The sequence below is a fragment of the Conger conger genome, chromosome 10 (assembly GCF_963514075.1).
Source record: "Conger conger chromosome 10, fConCon1.1, whole genome shotgun sequence".
NCBI lineage: Eukaryota > Metazoa > Chordata > Actinopteri > Anguilliformes > Congridae > Conger > Conger conger.
Window position 1 is genome coordinate 8,849,841 of NC_083769.1, and position 27,802 is coordinate 8,877,642.

Consider the following 27,802-nt stretch of genomic DNA (forward strand, 5'->3'; position numbering starts at 1 on the left):
CCTGAGCAAGACACCTAACCCCCAAATGCTCCTGACGAGCTGGTTGGTGCCTTGCATGGCAGCCAATTGCCATTGGTGTGTGAGTGTGTGTATGAAAGGGTGAATGAGAAGCATCAATTGTACAGTGCTTTGGATAAAGGCGCTATATAAATTCCAACCATTTACCATTTTTTTATCCACATACATGACCTTACTTTTCAATTAAACCCACTTTTTAAAATACAAAATGTTGAGAAACTTTACCTTCATGAGTGTTTTATTCGCATATATGACAATATGTTTTATAAAGCATGCCCAGGGTGTCGAAAAAGCTCTTACGTAGTCAGAAAATGGTCCCATAAATGTGTCTGCATGAAAGAATTTACAAAACAGGCTTATATTTCTTCTTAACTGGAAGTATGTTGGCTGGACGTAAAATAGAAGTGAGCTAAGAATACTAAGCCAATGTGTTTACCCATGCAACTTCTGAATTGTATATTTTTGTTCATATATTGGAACCCGTTTTTTTTTTTGACGTAGAAAAATGGTATCAAGGATTATTAAAATATTGCCTTTTATTGTCTCAATCTGTGACTTGGTCAGCATTGTCAGCCATTAATGTGGCATGGGGAAGCATGTTGTTTTCTTGCCCTGCTTTGCAAATAAGAGGCCTTCCTGCTGTTCTGGCTTAAGTTTCAGCAGAAGTGAAAGTAAAAATATCAGACTGAGGGACTGAAAGACCATAACATGGAGGCTAAAGCTTTGATTCCTGAGGACGATCTCTGTTGCTCTATATGTTGTGACATTTTTAAAGAGCCTGTTCTCCTGAAATGCAGCCACAGCTTCTGTAAAGTGTGTGTGCAGCAGTGCTGGGAAAAGAACAGCTCTCGAGAGTGTCCCATCTGCAAGAGAAAGGCCTCTATGGAATTTCCTCCAAACCTGGCCTTAAAATACATTGTGGAGTCTTACTTAAAGCAGAAGGCTGAGAGAGAAACTGCTGACAAGAGTGAGACTCATTGTAGTCTTCATGGGGAAAAACTTCTATTTTTTTGCAAACATGATGAAGAGCCTCTCTGTCTCGTCTGTCAGACTTCAAGAAAACATAGAAACCACCCTGTCTGTCCAATCGAAGAGGCCTCAATGGAACTTAAGGTATTCTGTTTTCAATGACAACAATTTTATATTCTCCAGACACAGTCAAATATGACTGAAATGTTTCTATGGAAGGTTTTTAGTTCTGACATGCAACTATGGTGTGAGGTCTTGCAAATTCATTCAGTAGAAGAGGCAGGACTGTATCTGAAATCTTTACTTGAAACCATGAAAACATCCAGTATTTTAGATTTTCACTACAATGCTATGAGTCAAATGTTGGCATGCTTCAGTATTGATTGACAATTGTGCTTGTGGGACTTTTATAGTGAATATGGCTTCACACAGTGAACACTGAAATACACAGTGTGATTTCATAAATATGTAGCAATGTGGTGTTTCTTTTTTGTTACAGAGACATTTTTGTATTTAATTTGAAAAAGTAACATATTACTGTAAGCAATTGACAACTTTTCACATAAAAACTTGATCAAGCCGGTCTGAGATCAGAAGCAAGGAGCCTACCAAAGTATCCATAAGAACTGTGGCAAGTTCTCCAACATGCTTGGAACAACCTCCCTGTCTTATAGAACTGCAGGACAGCGTCTACATCTCAGAGAAGTGATGCAGTTTTAACGCCGAAGGGTGGTCACAAAAAATATTGATTTTATTCCGTTTTTAAATATTCTGTCAAATTACTCAAATGTGATGTAAAATGTATAGTACGTTTATTTAGGACCTTTCATTGAATTATTTAGAAAGAATCTTATCTGTGTAGAATGTTATGCAGGTGCCTAAGACTTTTGCGCAGTACTGTATATTGTGTCAGAGTTTTGTGAAACAAGCATATAATTTACGTGTTATGTGTTAATGCCAAAAATTACAGAAAATGTGTAGCCCATAAGACATGTCATGTGTTATTTTTAGTAGATCTGTTTTGAGAGTGTATGTACAAGAATATCTTGTACCAAAAAATCAAACCAGTTTCATGAATGCTTTAACCTTTCTTACAGTTGGCTATAAATTATATGAAGTTCAACCCAGTAAAAGAGTTTTGTGCAAAATGATGAAAAATCGGACCGGTTTTTATTGTACTCAAAATGCATAATAACGTATGTATAATGTTATAATGTGCTATAAGTATATTTCATTGAGTTTCATTGAGTTGTTAAAGGTATACTGTATCTTCCCTGTTACATTTCCCCTGTACTTACACTTAGAAAGTTACACTGACCTTCACTTGTATTGTAGCAGGGTTAATACTGTGCAATTTATGACAATACGTGATAACTGGTTCATATTACTCCAGGAGGAACTTATTGAAGTAAAAATGGAGAAGTTTACTGAGCTTAAACAAGAATGTAAGAAAGCAGCAGAACACATCAGGGTGAGTAAAGCAATACGGAATTGTTTTTAGCAGCACAAAAATACAAAAACAATATTTGTAGTTAATGTTGTGTGTGACATGGATAACAACGGCTGCCATACATGAATAACAAAGCATAGTTATGCTATTTGGGTTTAAAATGGTGTTTGAATTGCAGAGTCAAGCCCAGCACACCGAGAGGCAGATAAAGGCAGAGTTTGAGAAGCTCCACCAGTTCCTGCGAGAGGAAGAGGAGGCCAGACTAGCTGCACTGAAAGAGGAAGAGGACCAGAAGTGTCAGATAATGGAGGAGAAGCTAGAACACATCACAAGAGACATCTCCACCCTTACAGAGAAAATCACAGCTATAGAGAAGGCCGTGGAGACCGAAGGAACGTCCTTTTTAAAGGTAGGAGCTTTATTTACAGAGTTCTGAGTTTATACTGACTAATTCCAGTCCTATTGAGATGCACAGTGTGTTACTGTGATACAGAGCATCAGTGGAAATTTCAGTATTGGGACAGTAGAGCAAGGCTTCTCCAGCAGAATGGGGAGGATGAGAATAAACTCCTAACAAGCAATATGTCACATTGTTATACATATTAATCAACTTATGCAACTTTCTCTTTTCTATTGTGTAATATTAAATACTTTATTTCCATTGGTTTAATGACATTGTGTATAGTCCAGCTAATTAGCATCATACACTTTGCTAACTATTTGCTTTCTGCTAGCCAATAGCTCACTGTTTACTAGCATGGTGGAGCTGGCAGTAAATTCAGCCCTGAACTGTGATTAAAACTCAGACAGACATTTCACTGAGCTGGTTTGTGGTTTTCCACAGTATTTGGCTGTATTCCAAAGTTACCTCTCCAGCAATGCAGCAGTGTCCTACTGAACAGTCAGTTATGTTGATTTGGGAAAAATGCAGATATTTGAAATATGCCAGAAAGCTGCATGAGTTGTTAATATAATGAATGTGGTTTTAATTATTTAATGGATTGATATGCCTGATTAAAATCATCACAGTGCATTATGGCAAGTCCTGTATGATTTACAGAAGGCTTCATTTCACCACAGATCTGTCTTTGACCGTTCGTTCTTCTATAATAATAATGACACTGCACACAGCTAACTGCCAGGACAGACTGATGAAGCTGCCTGTTCATGCTCTAGATCTACAGAGTAGCTTGTCCTTTCTGCCTTGCATCTCACAGCAATGCATCATATTCGAGCAGTGTGTGCCATTCTATCGTCTGTGATAGTGATGACATGGTAAGCTACCTACAGGTAGCCCTCTTTCTGAAGTCACTGAGGTCTCTCCTCGCCATGGCAGCCAAAATAATGGAGAACTGGGCCGGCCCAGCATATTCATACCCGACCCTGAGGATGTTGGGATGTTCATAAGAAGGGCCTATTTTCAATGTACTCTGTGTCCCTCATTTACTCTAGTGTTTCCCTTATTTCAGCAGTGAATTGTACATTACATTACCATCACTTCACAGAGGCAGGACTGTATCTGAAATCTTTACTTGAAACCATGAAAACATCCAGTATTTTAGATTTTCACTACAATGCTATGAGTAAAATGTTGGCATGCTTCAGTATTGATTGACAATTGTGCTTGTGGGACTTTTATAGTGAATATGGCTTCACACAGTGAACACTGAAATACACAGTGTGATTTCATAAATGTGTGTGTGTTAGTATAAAAGAACACATTTGAGATTTCCAAATATTCATTTTCCAAAGGATCTAATTTTACAGAGACATTTTTGTATTTAATTTGAAAAAGTAACATATTACTGTAAGCAATTGACAACTTTTTACATAAAAACTTGATCAAGCCGGTCTGAGATCAGAAGCAAGGAGCCAACCAAAGTATCCATAAGAACTGTGGCAAGTTCTCCAACATGCTTGGAACAACCTCCCTGTCTTATAGAACTGCAGGACAGCGTCTACATCTCAGAGAAGTGATGCAGTTTTAACCCCGAAGGGTTGTGTTATGCAGGTGCCTAAGACTTTTGCACAGTACTGTATATTGTGTCAGAGTTTTGTGAAACAAGCATATAATTTACGTGTTATGTGTTAATGCCAAAAATTACAGAAAATGTGTAGCCCATAAGACATGTCATGTGTTATTTTTAGTAGATCTGTTTTGAGAGTGTATGTACAAGAATATCTTGTACCAAAAAATCAAACCAGTTTCATGAATGCTTCAACCTTTCTTACAGTTGGCTATAAATTATATGAAGTTCAACCCAGTAAAAGAGTTTTGTGCAAAATGATGAAAAATCGGACCGGTTTTTATTGTACTCAAAATGCATAATAACATAGGTATAATGTTATAATGTGCTATAAGTATATTTAATTGAGTTTCATTGAGTTGTTAAAGGTATACTGTATCTTCCCTGTTACATTTCCCCTGTACTTACACTTAGAAAGTTACACTGACCTTCACTTGTATTGTAGCAGGGTTAATACTGTGCAATTTATGACAATACGTGATAACTGGTTCATATTACTCCAGGAGGAACTTATTGAAGTAAAAATGGAGAAGTTTACTGAGCTTAAACAAGAATGTAAGAAAGCAGCAGAACACATCAGGGTGAGTAAAGCAATACAGAATTTTTTTTAGCTGCACAAAAATACAATGTTGTGTTGTTGTGTGTGACATGGATAACAACCACACCGGCTGCCATACATGAATAACAAAGCATAGTTATGCTATTTGGGTTTAAAATGGTGTTTGAATTTCAGAGTGTTTCCCTTATTTCAGCAGTGAATTGTACATTACATTACCTTCACTGATGTGTGCTGACTTATCATTTTCTTCACTTTCATGAGCATGGCTCCTGTTGTTTCTCACTTATTGCCACCTGTCTCCACTGAATATATTTATACATGCACAATGATGCTGTTATTATGTGTGTTTTCAGAGCTACAAGAACATCAAGGAAAGGTATGTAGACTCTCAGCTCATTTGATCTTGTGTGTTTAAGTCTCTTCAGTTCCCGATCCTGTCTGACTCCTGCCTTTCGTTACAGAGCCCAGTGCACACTGCAGGACCCAGAGCTGCTCTCAGGGGCACTGATAGACGTGGCCAAACACCTGGGCAACCTGACGTTCAGAGTCTGGGAGAAGATGCTGGGGATGGTGCAGTACAGTGAGTATCTGGACCAGATGCTGAAATTTTACAGACATTTAATGAACGCATGAAGCTGAAGAAGCAGGCTGTATATTGAAATGGTGATGATGACGATAAACAGCACAGAGTCTCAGTTCCTTCCAAGATTAGAAAGATCTGCTCTCAGTTTAATGTCAGACCAGAGAATTTACATACAATTTTAAACCTCATTCATAATATGCATTATCAGTTGTATGCATCACATTTCCTATGATGTGGTTCTTTTTTAAAAATGTCATCAAAAAAAGCCAATAAAAAACAAGTACTGTTGAATGGCCTGTTTCCATCATATTTCTTATGTTCTAATTGATTTATAAATCTCTTTTACAATAGCATATTAGCACCCATAACAATTATATACAATTTCCTGTGTATGTGACCTAATTTGAATAGGACTGTAATTTTTTTCCAGTCATTTAAATATCTCTCTTCTTCTCTCTTATTTCAGCTCCCGTGATACTGGACCCCAACACTGCACATGCCTATTTCTCTCTCTCTGATGATCTGACCACTGTGAGACACACAGGTACAGCGCAGAAATGTCCTGACAACCCAGAGAGGTTTAAGCCCTGTGTGAATGTGCTGGGATCTGAGGGGTTTACCTCAGGGAAACACAGCTGGGAGGTGAAGGTTGGGAATAAACGTGAGTGGAGAATCGGAGTGGTGAAAGAGTCCATCAACAGGAAGGGAGATATAACATACAGCCCACAGAGAGGATACTGGCTCATAATACTGAGGAATGGTGATAAGTACAGTGCAGCAGGAGTAGATGACCTCACACTGGAGAGGAAACCCCAGAGCATCAGGGTGCAGCTGGACTATGACAGGGGGGAGGTGTCCTTCCTCAACTCCAGTGACATGTCCCTCATTTACACTTTTAAAGACACATTTACTGAGAGGGTGTTCCCATACTTCTCTCCCCGTGTGAGAGATGGTGGTAAGAACGATGAACCCCTGCAGATCTGCCCATTAAAAATCTCTGTAACAGTGACATCATCCCAGTGAAGGTGTTTGTTTAAAAAATAAACTAGAAATGCTGTCAGGGATTTTGCAGCATTTCTGATCTGCCTCAGCATGCCTGGCTGTTGACTTGAGCATATTCACAGCTTTTGAGTCCTTAAGCAAGGCCCTTAACCCCACATCACTTTGGATAAAAACATTCGCTAAATGACAATTTTTTTTGTTTTATGTATTAAATTATTTACTTTACTCTAATTGCCCCGTAAGTTTTTCAACTACATATTTTATTTTAAAAGGATCAAATGTTTTCACATTGCAAGAGTTCCATAGAGGAAATCCATTTAATAATTATAATTTGTTTTCTTTTCATCACTAATTACTTGGTTGAGTTGATGAACTGGACATGCATTTTTGCTAATGTACATACAAGCAGTATCTTTTGTGTTTTCTTTTTATCAGAATCATTAGACTAAACTTTATTTAATATAGTGTTTATACATAAAACAGATGCACACTTGTGGGTAAATCAAATGCTTTTATACCTGATCGATGTCATTCCTGTTGAGCTGTATTCATGAGACCGTGTACATGCTTGAAATGTGAGTATGGTGAGCTCTCGTTAGTGTGACTCCATCAGGCTCCTGGGCTCTTTTCACATTGTACTTTGCAGATGCAGTGAAGAATAAATTCACCCTGTCAGTACCATGCTGTAGGATTTACATCTGAGCCTTCAGTAGCCTTACCTGCACACCTGCCATTGCTCTGCCAACTGTTCATTCCTTTTGCTTTACTGCTTGTGATTGGTCATTCAAATAGTGAGATACATTCATATTTACCAAGTCAATATTTACTAAATACATTTTTGATTTAAATTAGATTTTTTAATTTATCTATAAAGATTATTAATACATATCATAACACAAGAAATGTGGTGCTATGTATAAAAATGCTGTAATTTCTAGATGGAGAAACCAAAGTGTATATAAATACCCTGAAATAAATGCTTTAACCACATGTGAAAGGTTTGATTACGTAACTTTTGATCTTATATTCACACACCCAGAGATGCATGTGGTCATACATTCACACACACACACACACACACACACACACACACACACACACACACACACACACACACACACACACACACACACACATGCTATATTGCTCACAGGAAGACAACAGCATCAGGAATTCTCTGACTTCCTCTCCAGGGTCTGATTTTTCTGAGCTGCTTTTTTCAGTCCTACTACTCACTTCATGTTTAGGTACCCAGAGCAAACCAGAATCTTCTCCTTGATGCTTTTACTGATTTGCACAAAACTTTGAAAGTAGCATCTATTCACAAATATCATTAAAATGTATATAAATGCAGGATCTAACTTGCTATGCTTAGAAATGTGCCCATAGTAAGTGGCTTTTTACCAGAAGAATTTAAGTAAATATCAATGCAAAATGACAATATTGTTATTTGTACAATTCTTGTGCGTGATACTTTAAAGCAAATTGAATCTGATAGCAGATTCAAATTGAATTATAAATTGAAATACAATTCTTGAAACGACTGCACTTCGATAGTAGATTTTCAAAAATCTAAAGAATTAAATGTGTTTAAATGTGTTAGAAACCGTTGAAACACCGTAAATAAGAACAAATACTGTACTGTACATACCAAGAGCTAACATGTTTTGTAAGCAGTGCAATTACTCAGAATTGCCACAAGATGTGAGTACAAGAACACATATAATTTACAAACTGCACAAAAGAAATGGCGCATTAGTCCAGTGGGTGGAACCATCGAGATAGGGTCGAATGCTCTAACCCGGAAATAGATAAAGCCGCGCCAATGAGATCCCGAAACATTGTGCTTTTTTTCATTGCTTCCAAAATGGCTTCTCTCGTGAAGAAAGCAGCTCACGACATTCAAACACGGAGAAGAACTGATGATGTTTTGCTCTCTGATGGAATTGATTTCGCCTCGTTGCTTCTTTCACAGCCAGTGCAAGATGGACTCCTTGCTTCGGGCTTCCAGAAACCTTCTCCAATTCAGCTCAAAGCCATCCCGCTGGGACGATGTGGCCTCGGTATGGGTGGTGTGGGACTCGTTGGCTAACATTACCTATGATTCGGTTCCTTTAGAAAGTAGCCTTATAGTACGCACATCCAGCTATCTCGGCTAACTGAAACAGCGGCTCAACAATCTCATTCAGTGGTAAAAGTGAGGCCACCAAAACCTGTCAGTGGTAAAAGTGTGTCACCAAAACCTGTCATTACGTGGTTATAGAACAGAGTTGGTGTAACTTGGCTAATAAAGGCATTATTTCTGCGCTCATCACGTTAGCTTCTGTCAATGCATTCATAATATAGCGAATGCCACTGTTCCAGGCGTGCTCATGAACAAGTTGTGCTTTTGCACTTAGTGTGGGATGTTCCACCAGATGTAGTCTAGTGCCTAAGGTGCAAGACTGGGACCAGCAAGGTTGATGGTTCACGATAAGCTCCTTGCAGCTGTTCGGTCTTTGAGTTTAAGGCCTCATTGCTCCTGTGGGGTCCCATGCTTGGTCTAATTAACTGACAGTCGCTTTGGATAAAAGCGTCAGCTAAACAAATGATTATTCTTCATAATTTAACATTAATCAATGTTGTTATAATGAGCGACTTAAAATAATTTAAAATGAAAAGAGCAGTAAAATATTTGCTTGCGCAATGAGGTGGCGCACAACATTTTATGTTGACAAAAAAACCCCCAAAGCTCCCATGTGATGTGGCTGCCTGTCTGCTTTTTCAGATCTTATTGTCCAAGCCAAGTCCGGCACTGGGAAGACCTGTGTTTTTGCTACAATTGCTCTGGACGCTTTGATCACAGAGAACATGACCACACAGGTGAGTTCCTTCTGAAAACGGGGTCTTTGTAACAAGGCTAGCTAATTAACCCTTTCGGTACCAGGCCCAATGTGGAGTGCCTCCTCCAAAATCCCATGAGGCTTTGAATCTACTAGGGTTTTAATAGGGTCTCAAAACAATAGTATTGCAGTCATTTTGATTGGTTGAAAAGGTACACAGTAAGGTCGAGAGTGCCACATGGCAATCTTGGGATTTTACGGTAATTACGCTTGAGTGCCAAATGGCACTATTGTGGCTGAAAGGGTTAATGTGTGTCAGGCTAATGAGTGTCTGTGGTAATATAAACATGATAAAACGTTGAAAAACACAATGTTTCCCGCAACCTCTAGCGTGAACTTATAACAGTTGATCCGCATTTGCTGGGGAGTGGCTGCTTCAGTTTAAGAGGTTCTGCTTGTCCAAGAGGAAAAAAAATCTGATGTTTTGTGATTGATGCCCGTGTCAGGTTTTGGTCCTGGCGCCCACCAGAGAGATCGCGGTCCAGATCCACGCTGTTGTCATGGCGATTGGCAGTGCCATGGAGGGCTTAGAGTGCCACGTGTTCATCGGGGGCACGCCTGTGAGCCAGGACAAGACTCGCCTGAAGAGGTGCCATGTTGCCGTTGGGTCCCCAGGTCAGTTTCACCGGTCTTCTGGAGGTCTGCAGGGTTATGTGCTTTCTGTTCAGTCCCGAGCCAGACTATTCCTCCGGGACAAGGTGTGTGGACTATTTAGCCCAGTGGTCTCAAACTCAACTTTCCTTTCAAACCAAAAAAAACTGCCTTAAGGTGTTCCCAATGCATTTAACTGCATTAAGTCAGAGAATATACACAATAGTTCTTGCTTTGACAACAGAAACGACACTTCACTTCACTATACACTATACATGTGCAAACCTACAGTCCTAATTCAGCAAATAACTATATTTATATAACGGTATAAAAACCAGCATTTAAATGAATTATTTTTGAGATTTTGAAATGCATCAAACCCGCATGCTCCAGGACTGGTGTCTGACACCCATGTTCTGGATGGTAATCTATACTACAGATTTCTCAGCGTTTAGAGTGAGCGTCATTGTTTGTATCCTGTGGTTTTTGCAATCTCAGTAAAAGTAAAGTGTGGGTAACTGTGGGTAATTGTTTTTTTATTATTCCCACATTAAAATCTGATTGCTTGTGTAACATTACTTCAGTACAGTACTACAGTACATGTTGGTTTCCCTTGCTCTGTTTTGACAAAGCACTTGTTTATTTCTCCTGACTGAAGGCCGTATCAAGCAGCTGATTGAACTGGGCTTCCTGTCGACAGCCAGCATCCGCCTGTTTGTCTTGGATGAGGCCGACAAGCTTCTGGAGGAGGGCAGCTTTCAGGACCAAATCAAGTGAGGATTATTACACAACCAGCGTCAGATTTTTTTTTTGCCTTCTATAAAGGGTACCTCTACCCAAAACGTGCCTATGCCTAGATCGGTTCAATATATCATAAAAATAACATTCTCGTAAGCTAAATAAGTTGGGCCTAACGACATTTTCATTTATTTTGTCGTTCCCATAACACTACACCGAAAACTTGACGAAGGTGTGGCATCAAGTCGTTGACGAATCAAACTGGAAACCGCTAAATCCAATGTAATATAGGTATATATGCAAAAAATCATGCAGACAATTTGCAGTTTTGTTTAATCTAGGCATCGTTATGAGTGCCGTAAATTATTCAGAAACTTCAACCAGTTATTTTTATGAACCACAGAGGAGAGATTATCCCCATTTACTATGGTCAGGTGGAGAAAGTGACGATTCATCTGATGACATTATGGGACCTCCAGCACAATCGCTAGCTCGCAAGGATCGCATTAAACGCCCGTCGGCTCCTGGCTCGCCACGACTTGACGTCACACCTTCGTCAAGTATTCGGCAATATTCCTGCTCACTGAAGTGTTACGGGACCGACATAGTCCGATAAAATAGATGAAATATGTCGTTATGCGTGACTTATTTATGCTTACAAGAATGGGAAATGTTATTTTTATAATATTGAACAGATCTAGGCATATGCTCATTTAGGGTACTGGTACCCTTTAAAGGCCCGCGTGCATCAGTGTTCTCTTCCTCCTTGGTTGGCATTTATATAGCGCCTTTATCCAAAGCGCTGTACAATTGATGCTTCTCATTCACCCTTTCATACACACACTCACACACCAAAGGTGATTGGCTGCCATGCAAGGCACCGACCAGCTCGTCAGGAGGGTTAGGGTGTCTTGGGGTTAGGTGTCTTGCTCAGGGACACTTCGACACAGCCCGGGCGGGGGATCGAACCAGCAACCCTCCGACTGCCAGACGACTGCTCTTACTGCCTGAGCACACACACACACACACGCACGCTATCTATACCTCCTCTATACCTGTGAGCTGAGACCTTACATTTTACAGTTCTCAGGTCGTCTTCAGTGGAAACTGGGAATATCAGAAGTTATCTCCCTTTGTTATAAACCTTTCATTTCTATAACTACAGCATACCCATCACACCCTAAATCCTTTACCAAATTCATTGCACGATTGCGATGAATGAAATGTGTGTGATTATATGGGAAATTAGATTTGTATCAAAGCTTCGGTCATTCAATTGGCGAAGAGCGTGTTTGAGGAGAGCCACACATTGACACCTGGATACCAGTGCCTATATCCTAATGGCTGATACGGGATCTTTGTGCAGAAAATGGCACAAACTAGCTATTTGTTTAGTGAGAACACTTATTCTTAAGCCCAAATATTTCACATAGTTGTGCATATTACATTTACAGTGTTGGATCAATTTGCATACAAGTCAAAAAACTTTTTTTTCACCTTTCAAGTGGAAAAAAAAACTAGCAGAGCCTGCAGTTCTCCAGGACCAGAGTTTCTACACCAGGGGTGCACAGCAAGGGCCAATCCACTTCAGGATTTTGTGCCAACTTCTGCTCTTAATTATTTAATTCGCCAAATAATGTCTTATACGAATCAGACATTTGTATATGCACCAGCTACAGACTGCAAGTGTATCCTGAAGATTTTACTGTGCTCAAGTACAGGAGTGAACCAACATCATTTCTCGAGCTGTCAGAAAAATAAATTAAGGTAACTGGTTGGAACAAAAACCAGCATGCAGACCGGCCCTCCAGGACCGGAGTTGTGCATCCCTGCTCTAAACGCATGCCTGAACTCATTGGTTTGCCAGTAGGGGGCAGTGATCCCTTTGGTCCAAGTGGAAAAGCTTAATGCCCTGGTGCATTAATGGGGAATTTGCTGTGGGGGATTCGGTTTGCCTGTTGCTGGGTTTCCCCCCCCCATCTGTCTAATTTGCCCTGCTGAAGATTTGTCACTGGAATGCATTTTATCTGTATGGCCTGTGGGTCCTTTGAAAGGCACGTTAACCTTATATTTTTAGTGTCAAGTTGTTCTCTTAATTTGTCTTACCTTTTAAAATCATCCAGCTGTATTTAATTATTTAGAACGTTATTTCCAGAATGTCAAAAACCCATTACTGGGGTTTACAGTAATGGTTTTTATGATTAAACATTGAAACGCATTGAAACATTTCTTTCACATTTGAAAAGGGCTTGAAATTAACTTAGCACTTCTCTTTTTCAATTTGGCTCATTTTACACTCATCGTTGCCAGGACAGATGGTGTCGGCTCAATCAATGTGTAAAAATTATTTGTTTAATTACTCTGAAATGTAATGGTGAATATTGTCTTGGTTTTCTTATTTTACTCTTTCTGCGCAGTTTCCCCAGTTTATGGTTCCTTCTCTGTAAATGATCTGTTTGTTGACCTTCCGGGTTCAAAACAAACTGAATGACTTCATAGTAAAGACTTTTTGTAGAAACATGCTAAATGTTTGTGAAAGTGTCAGCTCTGGGCCCTGTCTGTTTTTTCATAAGGCTTGGCTGTGATTGTTGCCTGCGCCCAAACAACTCGTTGATCCCGCTTTTCGGCTGCAAGGCTGATTGACGATGATTGCTGATGCATCCATAGGCACTGAAACTTGTCAATATGTGCTTATAGAACAGTTTGTTTACCTAATGCACTATTTCTGTGCTCATCACGTTTAGCTAACATCACTAAGGTTTATAAAATGTGTTCATAAAGCGAATCTTAAAAACAAAGCAAACATCCCCAAATCCAGTTACAATGGCTCTTCAACATGATAGATGGAAAAGCTGTGTATATATTTATCTATAGTGTTTTGATGAACGATGTTAAAGGAAAAAAAATTTTTTTTTTTAAATGCCACACTTATGGATGTCCCATGACTGACATTGACATGAAATGTCTTTGACATGAAAATGGTTGGTTTGGTATTTTGCACTAACAGAATTAAGTGAGTTCTGAGAAAAGGAACACTTTGTCATGGAACTTCCAGAACTTGTACCTAGGTCAGGGAACTGCTGGTTTGTCCACCCTCCCTTTACCTGGGAGTCGGGTGTGAAGTCAGTCCGGCCAATCCGTAGTACTAAGTTCAGCTAATTACCAGGGAGAAAAGAAAACCAGGGCCGAATTTGGAATCGAGGTCCAGATTTGATGATGGCTAACCAAGGTGGACTTGGTCTCAGAAGAAATGTGCCCCGGCTGTTGCGAATCCTCTCATCTCCTGTCTTTGTCCCACTGTCTCAGTGTCTCTCTCTCTCTCTCTCTTCCCTGCCCTAGTTGGATCTACTCCTCCTTGCCTGTTAACAAGCAGATGCTCGCCCTCTCCGCCACCTACCCCGAGTCTATGGCCCAGCACCTGACGCGCTACATGAGGGAACCCACTTTCGTCAGGCTTAACCCCGCTGATCCAGGCTTGATAGGTGGGTACTCGCAAGAAAACATCACAAGATTGTATCGAACAGATGTTGTGACATCGACGCAGCGGCATTCGATTTGTACTCTATGCGACTAGAGTGCGTTTGTACAGCGGTCACCGTCTACATTTGGCGACAGCAGAACGTTCATGAAAGTTTTGCGATTTCAGTCGAGCTAACAAGCTGGCCTTTCCGAGTCGCATTGTAACGGAGTACGGATGTTCCCGCATCAGAATACAGTATTCGGCAAGGCGCAAATACTGCGTTGTATATTTGTTCCTTCCGTGTTTCCGCAATATTATTTGTATTTGGAATGGAAGCTAATCCATATCGCTGTGATCATGATGGGGGGATCAAATAGCTTGACTTGCTTTTCTTAACAGGCTTCAGACGGGAGGGGACAGCATTCATTGGTGTTCATGAGCTAGTTTGGTCACTAGGTAGGCTGGTCCTGAGGTAGGCTGGTCACTCGCTGGGGAGACGTTTTGTGTAAAATGCCCACATTTACTTTTTCTTCGTAAATTAAGTATTGTAGTTTTTTACTGCTTTTTCTTTTCCAACTGCGTCTGCTGGATTGACAGGCAGGTTTTTACTTTTCTCCCTGCAAAGCAACACCCAATTCTGGTTGAAACCATGCCCGCTTTCACTTTATCTGAATACCAATACGTCACGACAAATGGATACAAATATGCATTAAGACCTCTCTGAACACCCCTATGATGAGGTGATGATAATTCTCGGGGGCGGGGTAGAGGAACGATGCCGTGTGCGAGAGCCTTCTGTAAAGCATGTTAATATGTCATACAGACGGCATAGGCGAATTTACTTTTGAGGTCAAATTTCCGTTTCGTTTCCTGAAATCGCACGAATGACTGGACTTGAAGTTCGCCGTGCCTCGTTGGAGAGCGACGACGAAGAGGCGAAAGACTCGTCTGGTCCCGAGACCGAATATGACTCCGATGATGAGCTGCGTCATGTGGAATGGCGAACTGATCCAGCCGAGCTTGACGAGTAAGTCGTATTTCGTGCCATCACATTGGTAAATGCATTTGCTGTAGTGCCACTTCTGGGGAATTTAAGGGAATATTCTATAAATATTCCAACATGCCCAATATTTGTAAATTTTTAAATGATTCTCACCTTAACCTTAAATCAACAAAATAAAACCTGCCTGTGTTGGTTTGTATTATTAGTAGAAGTAGGTAGGGAGGTACTCATTGTTTGTCTTATCTAATATTGTCACATTTCCTAACAATTTTTATTCATAGAGATGAAGATTCTGATCAAGAAACCTTGCATAGTTCACCACCTCTCGAGGATCAATATCACAAGTAAGTGATAGTATATATATATATATATATTTTTTTTTTACAGGAATTTTGGTAAATGTGCATACTGTGGTGGTTTAGCCGGGATTCTAAAGCTTTGCATCCTCACACCAAGGATATTGGCATACTGTGTATGTTAGAGATATAGCCAAAAAATGGACCAAAATGGAGTTGAGGCATTGTCATTGACTTTTTTTGTGTGCAGTTGAGTTGGGATATCAATGTTAATGTATTTGAGCTAATGTGGTTTCAGTATCACTGATAGCTTGCATTTGTAAATAATGTGGCTGGAACGACCAGTCCAGGACCAGTCCTTGCTAGTTGTAGAAAATGTACTCAGTAGAAAGGCGCTCTTCATTGTCCCCCACCGACTGAAGATGTGTTTTTATTATATCTACAGCGATGCCGAACCAGAAGCACAGCCTAGTTCACCACCAGCCAAGAGGCCTCACACGGGTCTCATCGCCCCGGGCTCGCAGGTGACTCGGCCGGCTCTCTCCTGGCAAACCAAGAAGGCTGCTGACGTGCCCCCGCCCGCGCTCCGTTTCTGTCCTCGACGACCGCCCGGGGTGCAGCTGAGTCCCGCAGGCACCTACACCCCCATGGACCTGTTCACGCTGTTCTTCTCTCCGGACGCCGTTCTCACGCTGTGCAAGAACACCAACAGGCACGCCGCCAAGGCGCTGGCCAAAGGGAGCAAGTACGCGTGGACCGACGTCGGGATGAAGGAATTCTACCGGTACGTGGGCCTGGTTTTTTACATGGCCATGATCAAGCTGGACCAAATCCGCGACTACTGGCGGCAGAATAACATCTTTTCCGTGGCGTTCCCGGCGACCGTAATGTCGAGGGACAGATACAGGGCTATTTCCTGGAACGTGCACATGAGCGATCCGGAGGAGGACCAAGGGAACGACGGGAAGCGGGGAACGCCGCAGCACGACAAGCTCTTCCGGGTCAGGCCTCTCATGGACACCGTTCGGCAGGCCTGCCAAGCCTTCTACCATCCTCGCAGGAACCTGTCGGTGGATGAAAGAATGGTGGCGAACAAAGGCAACACCGGCATGACGCAGTACATGAAAGCCAAGCCAACAAAGTGGGGCTTCAAGCTGTTCGTGCTTTGTGACTCCAGCAATGGGTACACTGTGGATTTCGCCGTGTACACCGGGAAGAACAACTTTCAGACGGGGCACGGACTTCCATATGACACTGTCGTGTCTCTCGTGAACGCCGCGTACTTGGGGTCTGGATATCATGTGTACATGGACAATTTCTACACCAGCCCACAGCTCTTCAGGGACCTGCTCAGGCAAAACTTTGGTGCTTGTGGGACATATCGGGACAATGGGAAGGACTATCCGCGCACCGCCTGTAACGCTCTGACTAAGAAGTCAGGAAGAGGAGCTTTGAGGTGGATAAGGGAGGGCCCTCTGCTGTTTGTGAAGTGGATGGACGCTCGAGAGGTGTCTATTTGCTCCACCATCCATGCGGCCTTCACTGGGGGGACCATACGACGGAGGGTGAAGGAAGACGGTGTTTGGATTTCCAAGAACTTTGCATGTCCCGCGCCTGTCATCGAGTACAATGCGCACATGGGGGGTGTCGATCTGTCCGACCAACTGATCCAGTATTACACAACGCAGCACAAAACCATGAGATGGTACCGGAAATTGTTTTTACATTTCTTGGACATCGCCGCCACGAATGCGTACATCCTCCACAAAGAAGTGTCGTCGCTGGGGCAACGGGAGCCGATGACTCACAAGGCTTTCGTGGAGGAGCTCACCGCACAGCTGTGCGGCGTCTCGCAGAAGGTGCCATGTAAACGGGAAAATTATGATCATGTGCCCGTGCCTACAGCCACGCGGACCCTGGAGGCCAGCAAGATGGCGTCGTACGGTCGCAAGATGTGCACGCTCTGCAGGTTGGACACTGGGAAGAAACTGAGCACTCCGTGGAAGTGCAAAGTGTGTGATGTCCCCCTGTGTTTGCAGCCAAACAGGAACTGTTTTGAAAAATGGCACATGAAACAACCTTGAGGCGTGAGTGTGAATGACCTTTTCCGTGTATATCGTTAGTGTGCCCTTTCCAATAAATATCTTTGTTTCTGTCTTTGGCATGGTTCACCGAGTTATTGCTTTGTGGAAAGGCTTTGTCTTCGAGGTGGGGAGGGGTGAGTCCAGATGTGAATAGCCTACTAACATGTTCTAAACTACTGTTTACGGTTTGTGTTTTCCGAGACATTTACAACCCACATATGATCCTAGCCTACTTACTGCTGCCGTATTATTGTAGCTGAATTTGTGCTGAAAACATAAATATGAATTCACTGGGCAAAATTTATAAAGTTGATATTCACACGTCAGAGTGCATGGCACAATCGCCAGTGTTCCTCCATTCACCCGAAGACCCCACTGGATTAAAAGAAAATCTTCCATACCATTAAAGCAGCTTACTATGAGAGGAACAGGAATGCTTTTCATTGTTCTATGGGAAAATAAGTCTATGGAAATTTGTCTAGCCCCTGGAGACAGCTTGAAAATATTATTTTGTTACTTAGATTAACTTTTGGTGGACTAACATGTATATTTGTGCTACAAGTTCTCTTGGACAGGGCAGTAAACGATCCTACAGTAATGTGGAGTAAAATGTGAAATGAGCCCACCTTGGTTGACTGAAGTGATGAATGGTGTTAAAATGAGCTCTTGTGCATAACCAAGATTTAAGGGATCGGTCTGCATTCAACACCAAAGCTTTTAACTGTGTCAGTGGTCCGTTAGCCGGCCCTTAATCAGCTCCACAGTGCGCGGCTAGCTGTTTGACGTTCTGAAACCGTCCATGCTGATCGTCGTGGCTGTGAAACGTTAGTCTTAAGAAGAGCGTTGGGCATCACTCAACCCCACTCTCCCTTTACCCCCCACCCCCCCTTCCATTTTAGGCCTAAAGCAGTACTACAGAGTGGTCAAGTCCCACCCGCTGCCCCACAAGATCTTTGAGGAGAAGGTCCAGCAGCTATTTGAACTCTTCAGCAAGATTCCCTTCAACCAGGCCCTGGTCTTCTCTAATCTGCACAGCCGGTACGTACCGTGGGCTCGCCGTAGATCACGCCGGCCAACCAGGAGGCACTCGAATGTGTGTAAGGACTCAGATTGTTCGTTACACTTTTCAGTGCTACTTGATGTGGGCAACACAGTTCGGTTGATGTAAATTGTAAGAATAAAAAAAAAAAAAGGACGTCTCTCGAACTTGATGAAAATATAAACGGTTGATTCCAATGCCGGCAGTGGCAAAGCACACATTATGTTACATTACATTACATTACATGTTATTTAGCTAACGCTTTTATCCAAAGTGACTTGATGAGGCTTAGCAAGGGATAATCCCCCCTGGAGCAATGCTGGGTTAAGGGCCTTGCTCAAGGGCCCAACAGCTGTGCGGATCTTATTGTGGCTGCACCAGGGTTTGAACCACCAACTTTCCTGTGACTGCTTTTTAGAGCTTTGAGTGTACTATACACATAATGTGAGAACATATCTTTCAAAATGTACATACATCTATTGTTAATTTTCTTATTTAGAATTTTCAACGAACATGCTCTTACCTAAATTGAGTTTAATATTGGATTTTCCACACCTTATCCATTCGTACCGTACTGAGGTATTAACAGGAGTAGTGCTTGATCCCTTGCGTATGGGTGCAACGTAGCGCCCCCAACTGTTGGGTTGAAGGTGTGGAACACATTCCCAACATGGAGCCTTTCTAAGATGACGAACGTAGGCATCGACTTCTGCTTTGCATAAGGACAGAGTACCTATTGATCTGGGTGCGGTTGTTTTCTGTTTGTGAAAACGGCGTTTCTATGCCCGTCCCGCATAATTGAATAATTTCCCCAAATTGCTTGCTCTCATGTAGAATATGGCATTTTAAAAGCTGGCAGTCCTTTGATCCTTCACTTCTGTAGTCCGCATCATTCTGATTGAGCAGCATGGTTTCTGGGACACGGGGCGGGGGACGTTATTTGAGGGCCCTTCAGCTCTCCTTCGTCTGATGAACGCTTGTGCCTCACAGGGCCCAGCACCTGGCCGACATCCTCACCACCAAGGGCCTGCCTGCTGCCTGCATCTCCGGTGAGTAGGGGAGGGTGGAGGGGGGGTCTTTATGGGCTCTGTCTGTTTGCTGTCAGGGGTTCAGTCTTTCTGTTTGATTAACCTGTGGTAGAGATGCATTTTGGTGCGATTGGTATCACTGGTGCTGTCATATTGTGTGACATCTTGTCACACAAATTGCCATAAAATAGGATGGAGCTCTGAAATTTTGCTCATTCTCCATAAACGTCACTCATTGTGTGATTGGCATCACGGGTCATATTGTGTGATTAGTATAACCGGTCATATTGTATGATTAGCATCACAGGGGCAGTCATATTATGTGATTAGCATCGCGCGGGCAGTCATATTGTGTGATTAGCATCACAGGGGCAGTCATATTGTGTGATTAGCATCACGGGTCATATTGTGTGATTAGTATAACCGGTCATATTGTATGATTAGCATCACAGGGGCAGTCATATTGTGTGATTAGCATCACAGGGGCAGTCATATTGTGTGATTAGCATCACAGGGGGCAGTCATATTGTGTGATTAGCATCACGCGGACAGTCATATTGTGTGATTAGCATCGCGCGGCCAGTCATTGTGTTCGTAGTATCACAATATGTTGGGTGCATGTGTGACTGCAGGTGGTTTGAGTCAGGACCAGCGCCTGGAAGCCATGTCAAAACTGAAGCAGTACCAGTGCAGAGTGCTCATCTCCACGGACCTGGTGAGCTCCGCCATCTTGGTCCCCCGCTGCGGTTTCTGACGCACATAGTGTGTCTGAGGCTTTCTTCCAGGATGGCCCTTCATATTTCATGTTACATTGTTCTATAGTGATTATTAAGTGATACTTTGACCCTTTCAGTCCCAAGCCCAATATGAAGTGGCTCCGCTCAAATCCCTAAGGGGTTTCGTCTTTGGTTGAAAAATTTCAGGAGGGTTTTACTAGAGGCTCAAAACAATACTATAGCAGTCATTTTGAATGGTTGAAAATGTGTAAGGTCGAGAGTGCTATATGACGGTCTTGGGACTAAAAGGGTTAAGAAATGTTGGCATGTTCAAAGACATATTAAGATGTCCAAACCAATGGATTTATGGTTTTATACTGAAGGTTAAGCTATAGGGTAAAGCCATTTTGCTTTGCATTTGGAAATTTCCATTTGTTCATTACCTGGCAATTGTCATATATGGTGTTATGTCGCCATTGATACAGAAAGGCTAATTCCCACCAAGTGACATGTGCCTCTTTGCCATTATAGACATAAGAATTTAAATGTTTGTGGCGTTTATTAACTTAATTTGTCCTATTTATGGAGTATATCTCTTCTGAACCTTTCCCAGAAAGCATCACAACAGCTACCTTGCCTGATGCTGTAAATACTTCAGCCGAGATGCAAGTTGGCATCTTATTATAATCCACATTATAATGTATTATCATGCAGTTATTATTATTTACCTGCTTCCTGCGTACTCTTCATGAGCCATGTCACACTGTAGGGGGGCTGCCTGTCAGTGGTTCAAGCCGTGGTGTAGCCACAATAAGATCCGCACAGCTTAACCCTGCATTGCTTTTGGTTCGCAACTAAGTTGCTTTGGATGAAAGCGTCCGGTAAAAAACATGTACACTACCTTTCAAAAGCTTGCCGTCACTTTGTCTTTTTTTATTTAAAATTTTCATTTTCTCTGTTTGTAATCAAACAATTCATATGTGGTCAAAGCGCAGACAAAGCGCAGAAGGGTATTTTCATTCATTTTGGTTTCACCATGTAGTAATTGCAGCACTTTTTATATGTAGTCCCCCATTTTAAGGTTTGAAACAAAATCAAGTGTCAAATAAAATAGTTTTGTTTTGGTTGCATATCATTTGCTTGTCCCAGAGTCTGGATATTATCTTATCTTCATGTTGTCCAACAAGCGATACTAAAGCTCTTTGTGTTTTAATGGATCTCTATGGGAACTGATTCAGCTGTAAATTATGCTGATACTGTATGGAACACTTTTTTTTGGGGCTAAATGGCTTGAAGTCATCAAGTGTCCAAGGTATCAAATGAGCCTCAAACCACTAAGCTGCTGTCAGATATGTAGTAGATACGACAATAATTGTTTTACAAAATTAATAAATACTCTGAATTTGTGCTTTGACCAAGTATGAATTGTTTGATTACAAACAGAAAATGAAATATGAAATCCAAAAAAGCAGAAAAGACGGTGACCCCAAACTTTTGAACAGTAGTGTAACTAAAGGTGTAAATGAAACCCTGCACCCATCTTCTCTCTCCCCTTTCCTTTCTGTTTCTCCCGCTTTCTCTCTCCTCCCTCCCTCCCTCTCAGACGTCCAGGGGAATCGACGCAGACAAGGTGAATCTGGTCATCAACCTGGACGTGCCCCAGGACTGGGAGACCTACATGCACCGCATCGGCCGGGCCGGCCGCTTCGGTGATTACCTTTCCACCGCACTACATGCGCCCCAGTGTCTCTCCCCTCAACCTGCCCCCCACCCCCCTGCCCCAGTGTCTCTCCCCTCAACCTGCCCCACACCCCGCGCCCCAGTGTCTCTCCCCTCAACCTGCCCCCCACCCCGTGCCCCAGTGTCTCTTCCCTCAACCTGCCCCCTACCCCGATGGCTTGCTCTCTGGAGACTTTTCACTGTTGCGTGTGCTTTCGAAAAAAGGTTACATTTAAATGAAAATAAACAAAATAAAAAAGAATACATAAATGATAAATAAATATAAATATAAAAACCCAAACCTCAAAATTCACTTAATTCAAAATGGTCAAAACATTAGACATGTTTAAAAAACATCAAAACATCGGGGCGGGGGGATAGTCTTCCCTGCAAAACGCACCGTCTTAGGTGCTGGGGATATACAGGTGAAATGATGAAAAGACTGAACTGTGATTGAGTGATTGTGAATGGGGCTGTTTTTGAATGCGGTCTCCAGACTGAACCCTGATTAATTGGATGTTAGGCAGTGAAGGTCAGGCTGTTGAGCTCACTCTTGTGAACGAGGAAGCCGGGATAAGGAGAGCCTTCCTCCTGTCGCCATGACGACTCCACTTTGCGGGGCTGGGAGCCTTTTGTCCCCATCCCCACCCACCCCTTAAATGGAGTTTTACTGTGACCTTGTGGAAGGGTAATTTATTGAACAGGCTCCTTCTGAAGGCACTTGTTGGCCTCCTTTTCCTCCCTGTTTCCTGCTCCTCCGGAGGCGAGGCGATTTTAGGAGACGGCAGAAGCCCCTGGTCGAGAACAAATGATTAAACGCCGCAAGTCTTCTTGAATTATCTGATTAATAATAATAATACATTTTATTTGAAGTGGCGCCTTTCTGGACACTCAAGGTCACCTTACATTGTGCAAAATACAAAATAAACATGGTAAAAACATGATACAAAATATCCCATTTAAAATCATCAACAAAAAAGAAATCATGATACAATATATCCAATTAAAAATAATTTACAATGAACAGACAATTAATATCAAACAAACAGACAGCAGGCAGAGATAGACACAACAACATGTAAAGGGAAGGAAACAGTCAGGGGAATGCAAGAGTAAACCGATGAGTTTTGAGAAGTTTTTTGGAAGATGACAGTGACTCTGTGTGGCGGATGTGTATGGGTAGAGAGTTCCAGAGCCTGGGTGCTGTAGAGCTGAGTGCTCGAGCACCCATAGTAGAGAGTCGGGTGGTGGGGATTGTATTTTCAATCAGCCCTTTGTCGCGAGAGCGATCTTTTCCAGAGTACAGCTTCGGGGGGGTCGACAGATTGACCGTGCGTGTGCGGTAAATGTGTCACTCATGGTAGAAATGTAATTTATAACGGACGTGCAACGTCCACTGACCGCTCCCATGCACACCATATACAGTGCGATGATCCCCATTCTGATTATGGCCGTATTCTAATTCTGTTTACACGTATCACGAGAAGTGATACCCCATATTACTCCTGGTTACGTGGCTAGCTTCATACTCCGTTTGTCTTTCAGTTAGTGGTGAAATACGGCTTCATTGTGATTCTTCCTTGTGCATTAAGGGTTTGAAATGCGCTGGTTCTGAACCGCTGATACAGTTCTCTTTCTCTTAAAATCGGGGATGTCAATGTGTACGCGGTGACTTATTCAGTTTGTTTTTTCACACGGACTGATTCGTAGCCGGTTAACAGGGACGTTTTCCAAAAATAGTTTGGAGTAATGATGTGCACGTAAACATGGTGATTACAGAGATTTGTCTTGAAAACGTTTAACACCGTTCTTCCTACCAGGCTGTTGTGCCTCCTTTGGGCTGAACTTTTTTTAATGCACCTAGACTTTTGTTCTGCGACGTGAGACTCTGAAATGGGAATACTTGTTTTGGCTTTCTGGCCTTCTCCGTTTGTGCAGGAAGATGTGTAGGGTTCCTGTATGCCTCTGTGCAGGAAGATGTGTGGGGTTCCTGTATGCCTCTTTGCATGAAGATGTGTGGGGTTTCTGCATGCCTCTGTGCAGGAAGATGTGTAGGGTTTCTGTATGCCTGTGCAAAAACCCTACACATGTGTCTTGGGTTTTGTTCCGTCTCTGCAGAAAGATGTTGGGGTTTTGTATCATCTCTGCAGAAAGATGTTGGGGTTTTGTGTCGTCTCTGGAGTCAGGTGATGTGCTGTAGCTCAGTTTAATGAGGAGCTGTGTGGGTGACTGCATCCCTTTGGTCACTCAGGCTGTTTCTTCTGTCTCAGGCACCCACGGACTGGCCGTAACCTACTGCTGCCGTGGCGAGGAGGAGAACAAAATGGTGGCCATCGCTCAGAAGTGCAGCCTGAGCCTGTCCCTTCTGCCAGGTACGCCTACAACCACCTTCCTGACGGAAACCGCAAAATAGACATTATTGTTCCTCTTTACATTAGCGTCTGCCGTCAGCCGCAGTAATCTCTTCATTTTCATTTGGCACTGCATCCCACCTGCGGCCAAATGTTACATAAAACTAAATATAAGGGAACCGAAGAACAAGGAGTTCTGTTTTTGGTTGACCTGTTTAAACCCAGACTTGCTGTTATTTCAGTTGAATGTTAATGAAAACACAGGCTTCTGTAAGGAATGAGTTTTCTCCCAGACTTCCGGATGCAGAATGCTGGTGGAGGGGGTATGTGGGTATTTGGCTGTGGGATTCATTCTTGCGCGGGGGCAGTTCTCTAAGGGTATGAGTAGTAAATAACACTGGTTAAAAAAAAGTTCTGGTATTTCATGACCGTTTTCATATGTTGTGTGCTGTGGCCCTTCACGACTGTACTTCCAACAGATCCCATCCCTCCGGGACTGATGGAGGAACCCTCTGACTATGACGTCACCATCGAAAACCTCAAGACCGAACCCATATTTGAGGTCTCCCAGAGACCGGACAAGAAGAAGAGGCTGAAAACCGCTCCTGTGCCCAAGTCCTCCTGGGACGAAAACTCGAGAACAACGGAGAACGTTCCAGAAAGGTCCACGAAGGGCACCCACGTGGGGCAGGGGGCAAACGAGGGGACACCGATGCAGCCCAAAAAAGCTGCCCCCGTTCCTCCAGCCTCACCTGTCCAAGAAGCCCCTCGGCCCCAGACTCGAAGGGAACTTCAAGAGGCCTTGCCGAAAATCCCTCCCCTGCCCTCCTTTAAGCCCAAAGTTCCTGTGGTCACGTCCTTTGAGCACCTGGTGATGGATTATGAGCGGTTCATAACGGAGGGCCCGGGCCGGTCGGTGGAGATAATCCGTCGGTACACGGGCCCCGAGGGGGTGGACGAGGTACGCGTGCTGGAGAGCAGCCCAAGCGTCCGGTCGCAGGACATCCGTTCCAGCCGATCCCCCGCCAGGCCTGCTCCGTCCATGTTCCAGTCCCCGGGCCCCGTCCCCTCTAGGTCGCGATCCCGAAGCCCGGCCCCTTCCGGAGCGTCGTCCAGCTCAGACATGGACCTAGAGAGCGGCAGGTCGGGTGCTCCGGACCTGCCTGGCCGCCCGGATCGGACCCGAGGAGTGCGGTGCGGAGAGGCGAGCCCCGGCCTCACCGGCGGCTCCTCGGCCTCCGGCCCGTCAGAGCCGCAAGCTACCACACGCCTGCAGCTTCAACCCAAACCTCAGCCCCCACCCCAGCCGTACCCCCAAACCAAACACCCACCCTCTCCTCAAACGCAGAAGGGGCCCCAGGCTGTGAAGAAGCTCAAAAGCTGCGCCGCTCCGGCCTGGGGGACACGAGGCGGGAAAACTGGTCAGCGAGTGTCACACGGGCCCCGTGAGGGGACGGCAGGGACGGGCCCCCGGGAGGACCGGCACCGGGCCTGGGAGGAGGAGGACCAGCAGGCCCATCACCAGGCCTGGGAGGAGGAGGACCAGCCGGCCCGTCACCAGGCCTGGGAGGAGGAGGACCAGCAGGCCCGTCACCAGGCCTGGCACCAGGCCTGGGAGCGGTACTACGCTGCCGTACCCCAGGCCTACCAGCAGGGCTACAACAGCGCCTACAGCTGGATGGCTGCCTACCGCATGAACTCCATTTATATGGAGGAGCTGCTGAAGCGCTAACGCCGCACTGCTGCACTTTCCCGCCGTCGACAAGTGCACGTGAAGATGGAGGTCGGGAGTTGACCTGCGCGGTGGCGGTTTGCGCGATGGTTTCCATGGGAATCCCTGTGGACGGGACTGGCCCAGGGCGTTTGAGAAGATTTATTGTTTAAGATGAGCCATTGCAGACAGGAAGGAGAAAGATGAGACTGACCGATTTGTCAAATGTTAAGGTGTGTAAAATAAGTGGCTAGTGGCTTGGGAGGAGGATATAATGTTTGGAAATGTTATTTCTATACACACCTTGGCCGTTTTGTTGGGGACAATCTCATGTTGGGCCATTATGTCAATATGTCAATATATTCGGTTTTTATTTTAATAAAACTAAGTATATGATTCAGTGCCATTGATTTTTTACTTTTTATTAAACCCTGTCATCTGTATCCCTCCTTCCCTGGATTGCCATGTTCAATCGCCATTACTACTTCAGTCTGGACAGCTTGTGTGTTTAGATTAAACGTATTCATAGATACGCAATGCAATTATATTGGTGCTAAATGGATCTGCTTTAGCTACCTATCAAACAGGGAGCACGATACAGCCCCCCTACTAAGCAGGAATCCCCCCCCACCCCCCCCCCCCCCCCCCCCCACCCCCCTCAAAGCAGGTCCAAACAGCAGGAAGCTGTGTTGGTGCAAGAACAGCACAGGAGAGGTAAAAAGATGCTCCATTAGTGTTGTGTGTATGCGATTGGCTGAGTTTGAGAACATGGTTTCTGAGGCCAACCAATGGCCACCTGCAGCGAGATTTTCCTGACTGAACTGGCTCTGTGCATTTCGTGCGCGACGCTCATTGATTCAGTGAGACTGACGAGCTCTGAAGCTTTGTAAGTTCCATTTTAAACTGAAATATTCCCCGTCCGTCGTTTCAGTGAGTGGTACCTGTCAAACGGAATACCGGCTTAAGTACCTGGGAAAAGGTTGGCAGAAAAAAAAAAACTGGTAAACTTTTATTTTTTCATTATCCCACCAGCAGGTGTGTCGTTCCAAAGCCAGGTGTGGGTGGGAGCAGTGCGGTGAAGTGATTGGACACACAGTATGTGCGTCAAGGCTGATGGAGGAGTGTGGAGAAGAATAACGAGCTGGAATCCATGGTGTTGCACTCAGGTTAACTGCAGTCGAAACGATGGCCAAAACTGTCCGACTGCAGGCCTGCCTATGTGTAAAGATTATGAACTATTACCTTATACACACTGAACAACTGTTAATTCAAGTTCATTTAACGGCTATGGACAACATGGGGGGGAAAAAATTATAAAAACCGTACCTTATTCTGGCCGAAATGAGAATTTACCACCTACATTAATGTGAATGCATACAATTTGGAATTGTGAATCCATTTTTTATATTCAAATGGTTGATCCTTTCTTGAGCCATGGTGAAATAAGTATTTATTATGAAGGCATTGATGATGAAAACAAATTTCACTTGGAAATAGTGCAAAATGCATAACTTTTTGCATACAAAAATGAACAAATCCGGTTTTAGTCATTAAATCTTACATTTTTGCCTTTTCT

The 27,802-nt window shown here is 43.4% G+C and overlaps 2 protein-coding genes across 3 annotated transcripts; both read left to right on the forward strand.

The window, feature by feature from the left end:
- The first annotated feature begins 717 nt into the window (after window positions 1-717).
- On the forward strand, window positions 718-7,589 carry LOC133138410 (zinc-binding protein A33-like). Of its 2 annotated transcripts, XM_061257153.1 has the most exons (7): window positions 718-1,131; window positions 2,381-2,458; window positions 2,616-2,846; window positions 4,968-5,045; window positions 5,377-5,399; window positions 5,485-5,603; window positions 6,073-7,589. In XM_061257153.1, the coding sequence occupies exons 1-7, from the start codon at window positions 727-729 to the stop codon at window positions 6,627-6,629; spliced, it is 1,491 nt and encodes a 496-aa protein (XP_061113137.1). In that variant the 5' UTR covers window positions 718-726; the 3' UTR covers window positions 6,630-7,589. The 2 variants fall into 2 exon arrangements, with proteins under 2 accessions (XP_061113137.1, XP_061113138.1); XM_061257154.1 differs by lacking the exon at window positions 4,968-5,045.
- An 850-nt stretch (window positions 7,590-8,439) lies between these two features.
- On the forward strand, window positions 8,440-26,628 carry ddx20 (DEAD (Asp-Glu-Ala-Asp) box polypeptide 20). Its single transcript, XM_061257152.1, has 11 exons — window positions 8,440-8,671; window positions 9,376-9,470; window positions 9,937-10,105; window positions 10,740-10,854; window positions 14,159-14,301; window positions 18,562-18,700; window positions 19,692-19,750; window positions 20,362-20,444; window positions 22,049-22,154; window positions 24,435-24,536; window positions 24,995-26,628. Exons 1-11 carry the CDS (start codon window positions 8,476-8,478, stop codon window positions 26,245-26,247), a joined length of 2,460 nt encoding a protein of 819 aa, XP_061113136.1. The 5' UTR covers window positions 8,440-8,475; the 3' UTR covers window positions 26,248-26,628.
- Window positions 26,629-27,802: the final 1,174 nt, after the last annotated feature.

Excerpts from the sequence above, each read along its gene's own strand:
- ddx20 (XM_061257152.1), top strand. The coding sequence starts at position 8,476 with ATGGCTTCTCTCGTGAAGAAAGCAGCTCACGACATTCAAACACGGAGA. Across the intron at positions 14,302-18,561 it reads CGCTGATCCAGGCTTGATAG|GCCTAAAGCAGTACTACAGA; the intron begins GTGGGTACTCGC and ends CTTCCATTTTAG. Across the intron at positions 22,155-24,434 it reads CGGCCGGGCCGGCCGCTTCG|GCACCCACGGACTGGCCGTA; the intron begins GTGATTACCTTT and ends CTTCTGTCTCAG.
- LOC133138410 (XM_061257153.1), top strand. The coding sequence starts at position 727 with ATGGAGGCTAAAGCTTTGATTCCTGAGGACGATCTCTGTTGCTCTATA. Across the intron at positions 2,459-2,615 it reads AAGCAGCAGAACACATCAGG|AGTCAAGCCCAGCACACCGA; the intron begins GTGAGTAAAGCA and ends TTTGAATTGCAG. Across the intron at positions 5,046-5,376 it reads AAGCAGCAGAACACATCAGG|AGCTACAAGAACATCAAGGA; the intron begins GTGAGTAAAGCA and ends GTGTGTTTTCAG.